Source organism: Somniosus microcephalus, chromosome 3 (genome assembly GCF_052327205.1).
Source record: "Somniosus microcephalus isolate GS21.2 chromosome 3, FLI_Smic_1.0, whole genome shotgun sequence".
Classification (NCBI taxonomy): domain Eukaryota; kingdom Metazoa; phylum Chordata; class Chondrichthyes; order Squaliformes; family Somniosidae; genus Somniosus; species Somniosus microcephalus.
The window spans coordinates 222,347,753-222,360,884 of record NC_140989.1 but is presented as its reverse complement, the minus strand read 5'-3'; the positions used below and the strand labels follow the sequence as shown (position 1 = coordinate 222,360,884).

The 13,132-nt window shown below is 48.8% G+C and overlaps 1 protein-coding gene across 1 annotated transcript in view; it reads left to right on the top strand.

The window, feature by feature from the left end:
- The window catches only part of LOC147121727 (LIM homeobox transcription factor 1-alpha-like), a 177,419-nt gene extending 167,887 nt beyond the window's left edge, over positions 1-9,532 (top strand). The window contains exons 6-7 of the mRNA XM_085977992.1: positions 1,290-1,457; positions 5,051-9,532. Of these exons, the coding sequence (XP_085834118.1) occupies positions 1,290-1,457; positions 5,051-5,208 (326 nt within the window). The 3' untranslated portion in view covers positions 5,209-9,532. The remainder of the gene's footprint in view (positions 1-1,289; positions 1,458-5,050) is intronic.
- Positions 9,533-13,132: the final 3,600 nt, after the last annotated feature.

The following is a 13,132-nucleotide window of genomic DNA, read 5'->3' as shown; positions in this document are numbered from 1 at the left end:
AGTGAGGAGGATCGTCGCAGACTTCAGGAGGACATAAACAGACTGGTGAAATGGGCAGACACATAGCAGGTTAAATTTAATGTAGGAAAGTGTGAAGTGATGCATTTTGGAGAAATAAGGAGAGGCAATATAAGCTAAATGGTACAATTTTAAAGGGGGAACAGAGAGACCTGGGGGTGTGCGTACACAAGTCTTTGAAGGTGGCAGGACAAGTTGAGAAGGCTGCTAAAAAGGCATACAGGATACTTGGCTTTATTAATAGAGGCATACTTCCTTGCTTTTGTACTTCACCCCTTCAAATATTTATTCAATTCCCTTTTGAAAGTTATTATTGAATCTGCTTCCAACACCCTTACAGGCAGTGCATTCCAGATCATAAAATCTCACAGCGGAAATGTATTTTTCCTCATGTAGTAGAGAGGGAGCAGAGGAGATTTACTAGAATGGTACCAGGGATGAAGAGACTGGAGAAACTGGGGTTATTCTCCTTAGAGCCGGGAAGGCTAAATGGAGATTTGATAGAGGTGTTTAAAATCATGAAGGGTTTTGCTAGAGTAAATAAGGAGAAACTGTTTCCAGTGGCAGAAGGGTCGGTAACCAGAGGACACAGATTTAAGGTAATTGACAAAAGAAGCAGAGGCAACATGAGGGAAAAAAAATTATGCAGCGAGTTGTTCTGACCTGGAATACGCTGCCTGAAAGGGTGGTGGATGCAGATTCAATAGTAAATTTCAAAGGGGAAATGGATAAATACTTGAAGAAAGAAAAATTGCAGGGCTATGCGGTAAGAGCAGGGGAGCAGGACTAATTGGATAGCTCTTTCAAACAGCCAACACGGGCACGATGGGCCAAATGGCCTCCTCCTGTGTTGTATCATTCTAATTTTATGATTCTATGTATTAGCTTAAATCTGTGTCCTCTGGTTACTGACCCTGCTGCCAGTTTATCCCCATTTGCTCTATCAAAACCATTCATAATTTTGAGCACCTCTATTAAATCTCCCCAAAACCTTCTCTGCACTAAGGAGAATAATCCCAGATTCTCTAGTTTCAGCAAATAAAGAAAGTCCCTCATCCCTGGAACCATGCTAGTAAATCTGCTCTGCACCCTCTCTAAGGCCTTGACCTCTTTCCTAAAGTGCGGTGCCCAGAATTGCACACAATACTCCAGCTGAGGCCTAACCAGTGATTTATAAAGGTTTAGCATAACTTCCTTACATAAATACCGAGTTGGATAGAATGTGCTGCTGTGTGACATTCATTTTATTTTATTTCTTTTTTCTCGTACAGTCCCAGCGAACACCTCCAATAACCCTGGAATGGAGACAATGATGAACCCTTATACAACCCTGCCTCCACAGCAGCTCCTGGCTATTGAACAGAATGGATATAACACCGATCCTTTCCGACAAGGCCTCACTCCTCCTCAGATGCCGGGAGACCACATGCACCCTTATGGTGACTGCTTCCTTCTGCTTGAAATGTTACCCAATAAAAGAAACAGAAAGACGATTGTAAGCCTGGAGCAGGGGTGTGGTCTCCGACCACTCCCAGTCATGACGACTCCTTGTATGGCGTCTGCCTTCTGACCTATCCAGCATGCATGGTCTTACTGGTAGTTGGGCTATAACTGGCATTGAGATGTGCAAGCTTCGTCACCACTAGGTTTGCTGTCAAGAAAGAGACCACAGAGTAGTGGATGCAGAGCAGACTCCCAGCAAAAGCGGTTGATCATAGAATCATAGAGCACAGAAGGAGGCCACTCGGCCCATCGTGCCTGTGCCTGCTCTTTGAAAGAGCTATCCAAATAGTCCCACTCCTCCATTCCTTCCACATTTTTTAAATAAAGATCCATTTCCCTTTTGAATGTTACTGTTGAATCTGCTTCCACCACCCGTTCAGGCAATGCATTCCAGATCATCATAACTCACAGCGTAAAAAAATGTCCCCTCATTCCCACCCCCCAACCCCCGTTTTTTTTGCAAAATACCTTAAGTCTGTTTCCCAACTCTCCTGCCAGTGGAAACAGTTTCTCCCTATCAAAAACCCCCATAATTTTGAACACTTCTATTAATTCTCCCCTTAACCTTCTCTGCTCGAAGGAGAACAATCCCAGCTTCTCTTGTCTCTCCACATAACTGAAGTCCCTCATCCCTGGTACCATTCTAGTAAATCTCCTCTGCACCCTCCAAGGCCTTGATGCCCTTTCTAAAGTGTGGTGCCCAGAATTGGACACACTACTCCAGTTGAAGTCGAAATAGTGATTGATGCTGACACTTAGGGCAGGATTTTCATTGGGCTGTGGAGTTGGGATTGGAGGCGTGTGGGGGTTTAAAATCCCGAAATCGGGGGTCCCGACCCCATCCCGCCCCCAACCCACCTCCATGCCAGTTTCAAAGGAGGCGGGTACCCGACCCGCACTGGGACCCGCCTCCCCGAGGCGGGAAGGGGATTAGTGCCAATTAACTGCCTATTTTTAATGTTGAAGTGTGGGATTCCCGACGGCTCCAAACCACGCCAAGTTAGAGGAGGCGGACCGTCGGGATGAAGGGCTTGGAAGGGTCGAGATGTCCGGTGTTCAGGTGAGTGATGGGTGCATGAATGCAAAGGTAAGTGTGTTTGGTGTGTTTAAATAAGTTTTACATACCTTTACTTACCTTTACAGCCTTCCTTCCTTCAGGTCTCGGGAGTCCCTCATCTCACCGGCACAGAAAGCAGAATGGCTACGAGCTGTCAAAAATTGCAGCATTCAGCTTTCTGCTCTGGGTAGATCTCTAAATCATCCTGAGAGGAAGGAATTAACTTAGAATACAGATTGTCAGTGTTTGACAGCTTCAAACAGCTGTGAAACACTGATATTTCATCTGTCAAAAGGTCTTGATGGATGAAATATCAATCTGTGACATCACCTGTTGCCGGGTGGCCCTTAATTGGCCTGCTGAGCCCGCTGGGCAGGCTCAACAAGGTCAATCAAGTCAAAATCGTGTGGGTTGGCTAGAACTCGATGGAGGCGGGACTACAACCTCGAAAGTTGTAGTCCCGCCTCCTACCCGACTCCTCAATGAAAATCCAGCCCTTATACTCTTCAAAGAGGAGCTGGATAGACAGCTGGCTGGGAATGGGACAATAGGGATAGGTATAGCTTGAGATGATCAAGTGTAATGAGTTTTGGGATACCAGGGCTGGGTGGGGAAGGGAAGTGATGTCTGTCCAGGGCAGTAAGGGTTGAATTGTGGTGATGTGAAGCTAGATGAATGCTTTGGAATCTTGCTTCACTATCTTTGAAGATCATAGTATGTCTGCAGAGAACTTTCCCTCAGGAGATTAAATGGGTTTGGTAGAGTACTAGAATACCACTAAACAAACTGTCTTTCGGATGAGATATTAAACCAAGGTCTGCCTTTTCAGGTGGATGTAAAAAGTCTCATGGCACTATTTGAATAAGAATATAGAGTTCTCCCCGGTGTACTTGCCAATATTTATCCCTGAACCAACATCACTAAAACAGATTATTTGGTTTGTGAAACCAGGCTGTGCGCAATTCAGCTGTAACAGGCTTTGGGACCTCTCTCTCTCTTTCTATCTCTCTCTCAGTTGTTAGCGTTCTTGCCTCTTGAGTCAGTAGGTTGTGGATTCGAGCCCTATCCAGCGCTTAAGCATATAATCAATGATGACTCACTGCTGTACTGAGGGAGTGCTGCACTGTTGGAAATGCATATTTGATCAAGAGATTAAACCAAGGTCCCCAGCACTATTTGATGAAGAGCAGGGAGTTCTCCCCCGTACCCTGGCCAATATTTATCCCTCAACCAACAGCACCACAAACAGATTCACTGGTCAGTTATCTCAGTTGCTATTAGTGGGACCCTGTTGTGCGCAAATTTGTTGCCACATCTGCCTATATAAGTGACTTCTTTTCAGAAAATGAATTAATTGGTTGTGAAGCACTTTTGGACAACTTGAGAATGTAAATACAAGCTCTTTCTTACCATATAATGATGGGGTAGATTGTGTCAGGGAGGTGTTTCGTTCAGTCAGACTTGTGGAACACCTCCGTTCAGTCCGCAAGTGTGACCCCAAGCTTCCGGTTGCCTGTCACTTTAATTCTCCGCTCCACTCCCACTCTGACCTCTCCATCCTCGGCCTCTTACACTGTTCCAATGAAGCTCAACGTAAGCTCGAGGAACAGCACCTCATCTTCCGATTAGGCACTTTACAGCCTTCCGGACTCAACATTGAGTTTAACAATTTCAGACCATAACCGCTGCCCCTATTTTTCTTCTTTTCACATGGCAGCTGTTGATGATTCTGCCATTCCCATTTACACCTCATCTCGACTCATCTTTTGTTTTATTACTTGTCCCATTACCATCTCCTTTTGCCTTGCACCATCGTCCCCTCTGTCTTTTAATCTCTCCTGCCTTCCATCCTATCAGAGACCTTCCTTTTTGTTCTTTCCTCCCCTCCCCCCTTTCCCTGCCCCTTTCACTTGCTTAAAAATCTGTTATATCTCTAACTTTTTCCAGTTCTGATGAAGGGTCATCGACCTGAAACGTTAACTCTGTTTCTCTCTCCACAGATTGCTGCCTGACCTGTTGAGTATTTCCAGCATTTTCTGTTTTTATTTCAGATTTCCACAGTATTTTGCTTTTGTATTCGAGTTATCCGCGGTGTCCTGACAAATATTTACCCCTCAACCAACGCGCCACTAAAAAATAGATTATCTGGTCATTATCACATTGCTGTGTGTGGGATCTTGCTCTACACATATTGGCTGCTACGTTTCCTACATTACAATAGTGACTGCACTTGGAAAAAGTACTTAATTGGCTGTAAAGCACTTTGGGGCATCCTGAGTTCATGAAAGGCGCTACTGAAATGCAAGTCTTCTTTATTATAGATGGGTTGTGGATGGAGGTGGTCAATGGACCAAATGGCCTTTCCTCATTACAGGCTTTCTTATGTTCTCATGCCTCCTGCCCAGCAGATTCCACAAGGTCACTGCTCATCAAGTTGCTGACAGTTTTTATTTCCTCTTCTTCACTCTGCAGGCAATGAAACCCTTTTCCATGACATGGACAGCGACACCTCACTCAACAGTTTAGGCGACTGCCTCCTCGCAACCACCGAGGCAAACTCCATGCAGGCTAGGATAGGAAACCCCATAGATCGGCTGTATTCCATGCAAAACTCCTACTTTACCTCATGAAGCGGCCATGTTGGAAAGAGCAGAGCTGCCCAGGCCCAGTTTAATTGTTGTTCAGACCGATGTCATTCACAGCTCTACTCAACGCCACAGAAAGCAACAGACAAAGCCTGGGGTTCTACAAATGATTGGATTGAGATACTTCTTTTTTAACCCTACCCCTTGCAACGCTATCAATAAGCAGTTTTGATTTGTTAGACTGTTCTGATGCGACACATGCAGCAGTTGATGTGTATCTGATCGTCTATCAGTCCAAATGCTAGTAGAGATTTTCAGAGCCCAGACATTAAAAAGTCAGACAACTCATTGAGACAACTCACGCAAGTCTGCAAGTTGTCGCTTGGATCTTCTCCTTTTCTATCCCCCTTGGAAGGTCTTAATCATCTGACCTGTTTTGATTCCAAAGATTGATTATTTATAGATTGAAAATAAATACCCAGACTGGGTTGAGGCAGCTCGTCCCTAGGAAACTCTGGCTGGTCGCACAGAAGGGTTCACCCCTGACCCCGCTTCCCACCCCCCCTCTTCGCCCCAGATTAAACCCGAGCTGAACTTTTCAACTGAAATCGTGGCATTGGACAGAAGAAGGTGCGGGATTGGCTCGAAGCTTTCAACTAGGGAGAGTGGAGACACTGGAAAGGCACCCTGGGCAAGGAATAACTGCATCAAACAACAAACCGGATCCAGGCCTGGATAATACAAAATAGAACTTTATCGATACAATCTGAAGTTATGATTTTACAAAGGTGGCTTTAATTCTACAGCTTTTACTATTTAATGAAGCACTCGGTGCACTTAAGTTATGACATTACCATTAATTTTTCTTTTGTTTGTAAATCGTTTGAAGAAGAATCCTAATTTCAAGTTCTTTTCGAGACACAATTTGGTAACAATTAGCCGAAACTATTTGAACTATTGTCAAGTAGAAAGGCCCCACCCCCGAAAGACTTGCGTTGTAAATAACTGCGATTTAAAAATGTGTGTTTTTTTTCAAAGTGCTGGTTATTTAACTGTGAACAAAGCTGTGATAATGTATTGACTGAAAAATCCCTCCCTCACAGACACTATCTCTGGTACCAAACAGGCCTCGGCCAGCGACACACAGAAAATGTTCGCAGGTTATAGGTCAAAGGTCTCTTCATTGTATGCTGTGTACGTGTTCCTATACCAGACTCTGAATATATATTGTGCACCGTTTATGGAAGTGACATTATTGATGTTTGAAAAACCAGGACCCAGTAGCGCGACAGTTTAAGAGACCCTTCTCGCCTGGTGTTTTAGGTTCGAGTCCCAGTGCTAGGTTGACCCCTGAATCTCACAGCCACACTTGTGATATGCAACAGTATCTCCGCTTGGCTACTGGTTCAGTGCCGTGAAGCAGAACACTTCACCTTGGTGGGTAGGAAAGGGGTGAAGGATAAACTGCTGTTGTCAATCTCACCTTGGGGCACATGTAGTTCCTATCAGCTACTAACTGCGCTGGAAAAAGTAGTTCTGGGAGCTTGCCTTAGTGGGGCAAGGCACTGCCTGATGTAATACTGAGCCATACAGAGCAGCAGGTCCAAGTTCAACTCCTGGCCTTTGCTGAGTTAGCTGATCCCTGCCAGGCAGTAGTTGGGCTGCTACAGTGTCCCAGGCCTGGGTGGGGGGGGGTGCGGGGGGAAGCAGACCCAGGTTCCTGCTCCTGGCGGCAGCTCGCCAGTGATTCCTGCTAGGAAGTACAGGATTGGCCTTGACTGTGATGCCCTCCCCACTCGGGCAGGAGAGCAGCCACTTGGATGAGGTACTGAAGGCATCCCTAGAACTGCAAGAGACCGGGCCTTCAAGAGAGGAGAGGAGAGAAGCATAGGGTTGGGGGAGGAATTCAATTCCGAGAGCAGGCTGCGGCCTTGTTTGCTCCCAACGTCTGAAAGGCAGATACCAGAAGGAAGGTGGAGGGAGTGGCAAGAGACCCGAGCAATTTACATCAGAAACTCCTTTCACAAGCTTGGATTGTGCCGACAGCCATTTTGTCATTAGCTGTCGTTAGCAAGCCTTGTAAATACTCTGGTAACATTGTGTATAAAGCAGGCTAGTGACATCTAGTGGCACCAGCGGGGTATTGGTGGTCTGAATGTTTGCAACCAGGAGACGCCGACACCCATGTCTAGAGCTGCCAGAGACAGTGCACTTTAAAGCCATGTGACCCCCTCCCCACCTCCACCACACACCCACACATTTCTTATTGTGGGTTTTTAAAAAACACACATTTGAAATTAAAAATCAGCTCCCAGTTCCAGTTAGGCTTGATCTTTTTGGAGGTACTATTAGAAGTTATCAATCAACCAGGGGGTGCGGGGCATGTCACATAGAATGCTGGCTGTGCCCACAGGCAGGCTGAGTGACAGTTCTAAAGGTAAACCAGTCCAAACAAACCCTAGTTCCCTAGTTCAAATGCTGGTTACTTTCAAAATGACTTTTTGATGACAGGATAATCCTGGTGGATAGTGTGTCGGGGGGGGGGGGGGGTGGCGGTGCGCGGGGACTTGCTGTCGGTTGAAAGGGAGGGTGCTGGGAGTTTTCCTGCTTTGAAATCTCCACTGCCAAGGTGCGATATTGGACACGGTGGCTAATTCACCCCAAGGTGGCTGCTTCTATCTGAAGGCCTGTCGAGGCGGTCTTCATATCTCCAACCTCTTGCCACAGCAGACCAAAGTTTCTCATAACTCTGGTCAGGGCAGGTGGGTCAGGTTTGGGGTGTGTGGGCCATTCCCTTCACTGTGGTCCTCAGGAGATGGTACTGGTCCCTAGACCTCGGAGCCTGGCCAACTGGGGAATGTCGGAAGAGCTTGGGGCCTAGCAAGAACAAGCAAGGGTCTGGGTGGTAAAGCTAGCCCATGCTCCACAAAGCAAGTTCAAGAAGCCCTGTTATAGCTACAGGCCCATTACTCCTCGCCGCACTATGTTGGAGCACTATCTGGTCTTTGACAAAAAAATAGCACGCCATACTGCAGTTAACTGGGGAATGGAACCGTAGTGGTTATGTTACTGGACCAAGTAATCTAGAGACCTGGACTGGTAATCCAGAGACCGAGAGCTCAAATCCCACCAGGGCAGTTAGTGAACCTGATTTCAGTTCAAAAAATCTGGAAATAAAAATCTGGTATCAGTAAAAGTGACCATGAAGCTGTCCCAACTGGCTTACGATGTCCTTTTAGGCAAGGAAACCTGCCGTCCTTACCTGGTCTGGCCTATATGTGACTCCAGTCCCACACCAGCGTGGTTGACTCTTAACTGCTGTCTGAAGTGGTCCAGCAAACCGTTCAGTTCTCAAGGATGGGCAATGAATGCTGGCCTTGCCAGCAACCCTGGCACCCCGAGAATGAATTCTATAAAAACTAGATGCGATCGTGACTCACTGGCGGCCGTGTCATGTGCTATCTATGATAAGTTACCTTGCGACTGTTGTTCCCTCTCCCCTTGGCTCAATGCGTGAATCCATCGTTGGGTGCGATACTCACCCTTCACATCAAGACATGCCCCATCTTCAATTCCTGCTTCGCGCTGAGTATGGGGGGGTGGGGGCTGCACTTGGCCTCAGCACCGCAGGGGGGGGGGGAAACAGTCTCGGGTTCCCGACTCCCAATCACTATCCAGCAACCCACCCCCTCCCCTCCCCATCCGCCCCTCTTCTCCCCTTCCCCTTCCCTCCTCTGCCCCTCCCCCACCGACGTACGGACTGGGTGGAGCTGACCGCCGGCTCCCCTCAATATCTAAGTCCACATTCGACAGACTGCTACTCGCACTAGGCACTTAAGGGCCCATTAGCCTTTGTTCAACTCTACCCCGGCAATGGGCGGCACCTTCAGGGGGAGAGGGGGCTGGAAATCGGGGGCGGGGGCAAGGGAATTCTTCCTTGGCAGCACGGTCCCTTTAAGAAGAATTTTTTATTGGGTGAAAAAAAAGGGTTAATGCAGATCGAAAAAGAAAAAGATGTATTAAAATGGTTTGAGTGATTGTGCAGCTGGTTGGAGAACAGTGTTTCTACACAGACCATAGTCCACCTCCGCTCTGTGATCCCCAGTCACTGTCAGTAGCCCACAGTTTTAGTAATTGTCATGTTTATGTAACGCTGTGTCCTTTAATAAATTTTTAAATGTGAGGAAAAACCCCACCCGTGTATACTGACATCTCTCAGTGTTTCTAGTGACGGGGAATCCCTCGGCTTGTGGAAGGTTCCAGAAACCAAGGGAGTTTTCTCGGCAACATATTTAATGTAAGAGACTGTTATGTACCAGTGGCTTGTAGAAAGAATATCTTCTGTTTACCATAAAGAAGTATCAACCAATCTGCCGGGTCCGTGTCTCTTTTCAGTAACACAAAGCATCGAACACAGCTTTCATTTTCTTTATTACACAGTTAAAATAAGCGAAGGGGCGGAATGACCTGGAGTTGCCAGTTACTGAATGCGTGAGTGAGTGAAGAGTCGAGGGAGTCTGTCAGTGAGTGAGGTGTTGAGGGAGTCTGTCGGTGAGTGAGGTGTCGAGGGAGTCAGTGAGTGAGGTGTCGAGGGAGTCTGTCGGTGAGTGAGGTGTCGAGGGAGTCTGTCGGTGAGTGAGGTGTCGAGGGAGTCTGTCGGTGAGTGAGGTGTCGAGGGAGTCTGTCAGTGAGTGAGGTGTCGAGAGAGTCTCAGTGAGTGAGGTGTCAAGGGAGTCTGTCGGTGAGTGAGGCGTCGAGGGAGTCTGTCGGTGAGTGAGGTGTCGAGGGAGTCTGTCAGTGAGTGAGGTGTCGAGGGAGTCTGTCGGTGAGCGAGGTGTTGAGGGAGTCTGTCAGTGAGTGAGTGAGGTGTCGAGGGACTCTCAGTGAGTGAGGTCAGTGTATGAGGTGTCAAGGGAGTCTGTCGCTGAATGAGTGAGGTGTCGAGTGAGTGAGGTGTCGAGTGAGTGTCAGTGAGTGAGATGTCGAGTGCATCTGCCAGTGAGTGAGGTGTCGAGTGAGTGAGTGCGGTGTTGAGTGAATCAGTGAGTGAGGTGTCGAGTAAGTGTCAGTGAGTGAGTGAGGTTTCGAGTGGGTCTGTTGGCGAGTGAGTGTTGGTGAGTGAGGTGTCGAGTGAGTGAGGTGTCAAGTGAGTCTGTCAGTGAGTGAGGTGTCGAGGGAGTCTGTCAGTGAGTGAGGTGTCCAGTGAGTCTCAGTGAGTGAGGTGTCGAGGGAGTCTGTCAGTGAGTGAGTGAGGTGTCGAGGGAGTGTCAGTGAGTGAGGTGTCGAGTGAGTCTCAGGGAGTGAGGTGTCGAGGGAGTCAGTGAGTGAGTGAGGTGTCGAGGGAGTGTCAGTCAGTGAGGTGTCGAGGGAGTCTGTCAGTGAGTGAGGTGTTCAGTGAGTCTCAGTGAGTGAGGTGTCGAGGGAGTCTGTCAGTGAGTGAGTGAGGTGTCGAGGGAGTGTCAGTGAGTGAGGTGTCGAGTGAGTCTCAGTGAGTGAGGTGTCCAGTGAGTCTGTCAGTGAGTGAGTGAGGTGTCGAGGGAGTGTCAGTGAGTGAGGTGTCGAGTGAGTCTCAGGGAGTGAGGTGTCGAGGGAGTCTGTCAGTGAGTGAGTGAGGTGTCGAGGGAGTCTGTCAGTGAGTGAGGTGTAGAGTGAGTCTGTCAGTGAGTGAGGTGTCAAGGGAGTGTCAGTGAGTGAGGTTTCGAGGGAGTGTCAGTGAGTGAGGTGTCGAATGAGTGTCAGTGAGTGAGTGAGGTGTCCAGTGAGTGAGGTGTCGAGTGAGTCTGTCAGTGAGTGAGATGTCGAGTGAGTCTGTCAGTGAATGAGGTGTCGAGTGAGTCTGTCAGTGAGTGAGGTGTTGAGGGAACCTGAGTGAGTGAGGTGTCGAGTGAGTGAGTGCGGTGTTGAGTGAATCAGTGAGTGAGGTGTCGAGTGAGTGTCGGTGAGTGAGTGAGGTTTCGCGTGGGTCTGTCGGTGAATGAGTGAGGTGTCGAGTGAGTGTCGGTGAGTGAGTGAGGTGTCGAGTGGGTCTGTCGGTGAATGAGTGAGGTGTCGAGTGAGTGAGGTGTCAAGTGAGTCTGTCAGTGAGTGAGGTGTCGAGTGAGTCTGTCAATGAGTGAGGTGTTGAGTGAGTCTCAGTGAGTGAGGTGTCGAGTGAGTCTCAGTGAGTGAGGTGTTGAGGGAATCTGAGTAAGTGAGGTGTCGAGTGTGAGTGAGTGCGGTGTCGAGTGAGTGAGTGCGGTGTCGAGTGAATCAGTGAGTGCGGTGTCGAGTGAGTCAGTGAGTGAGGTGTCGAGTGAGTGTCGGTGAGTGAGTGAGGTGTCGAGTGGGTCTGTCAGTGAATGAGTGAGGTGTCGAGTGAGTGTTGGTGAGTGAGTCTTGTCAGTGAGTGAGGTGTCGAGTGAGTGTCAGTGAGTGAGGTGTTGAGGGAATCTGAGTGAGTGAGGTGCCGAGTGAGTCTGTTAGTGAGTGAGGTGTCAAGTGGGTCTGTCAGTGAATGAGTGAGGTGTTGGTGAGTGAGGTGCCGAGTGAGTCTCAGAGTGAGGTGTCGAGGGAGTCTGTCAGTGAGTGAGGTGTCGAGTGAGTCTGTCAGTGAGTGAGATGTCGACTGCGTCTGTCAGTGAGTCTCAGTGAGTGAGGTGTTGAGGGAGTCTGTCAGTGAGGTGTCGAGGGAGTGTCAGTGAGTGAGGTGTCGAGTGAGTGAGTGCGGTGTTGAGTGAATCAGTGAGTGAGGTGTCGAGTGAGTGTCGGTGAGTGAGGTTTCGAGTGGGTCTGTCGGCGAGTGAGTGTTGGTGAGTGAGGTGTCGAGTGAGTGAGGTGTCAAGTGAGTCTGTCAGTGAGTGAGGTGTCGAGGGAGTCTGTCAGTGAGTGAGGTGTCGAGTGAGTCTCAGTGAGTGAGGTGTCGAGGGAGTCTGTCAGTGAGTGAGTGATGTGTCGAGGGAGTGTCAGTGAGTGAGGTGTCGAGTGAGTCTCAGTGAGTGAGGTGTCGAGGGAGTCTGTCAGTGAGTGAGTGAGGTGTCGCGGGAGTGTCAGTGAGTGAGGTGTCGAGGGAGTCTGTGAGTGAGTGAGGTGTAGAGTGAGTCTGTCAGTGAGTGAGGTGTCAAGGGAGTGTCAGTGAGTGAGGTTTCGAGGGAGTGTCAGTGAGTGAGGTGTCGAATGAGTGTCGGTGAGTGAGGTGTCGAGTGAGTCTCAATGAGTGAGGTGTCGAGTGAGTCTGTCAGTGAGAGGTGTTGAGGGAATCTGAGTGAGTGAGGTGTCGAGTGAGTGAGTGCGGTGTTGAGTGAATCAGTGAGTGAGGTGTCGAGTGAGTGTCGGTGAGTGAGAGGTGTCGAGTGGGCCTGTCGGTGAATGAGTGAGGTGTCGAGTGAGTCTGTCAGTGAGAGGTGTCGAGTGAGTCTGTCAATGAGTGAGGTGTTGAGTGAGTCTCAGTGAGTGAGGTGTCGAGTGAGTCTCAGTGAGTGAGGTGTTGAGGGAATCTGAGTAAGTGAGGTGTCGAGTGAATCAGTGAGTGCGGTGTCGAGTGAGTCAGTGAGTGAGGTGTCGAGTGAGTGTCGGTGAGTGAGTGAGGTGTCGAGTGGGTCTGTCAGTGAATGAGTGAGGTGTCGAGTGAGTGTTGGTGAGTGAGTCTGTCAGTGAGTGAGGTGTCGAGTGAGTCTGTCAGTGAGTGAGGTGTCGAGTGAGTCTGTCAGTGAGTGAGGTGTTGAGGGAATCTGAGTGAGTGAGTGCGGCAGTGAGTGAGGTGTCGAGTGAGTGCCGGTGAGTGAGTGAGGTGTCGAGTGGGTCTGTCGGTGAATGAGTGAGGTGTCGAGTGAGTGTTGGTGAGTGAGGTGTCGAGTGAGTGAGGTGTCAAGTGAGTCTGTCAGTGAGTGAGGTGTTGAGTGAGTCTGTCAGTGAGTGAGGTGTTGAGGGAATCTGAGTGAGTGAGGTGTCGAGTGAGTGAGTGCGGTGTCGAGTGAATCAGTGAGTGCGGTGT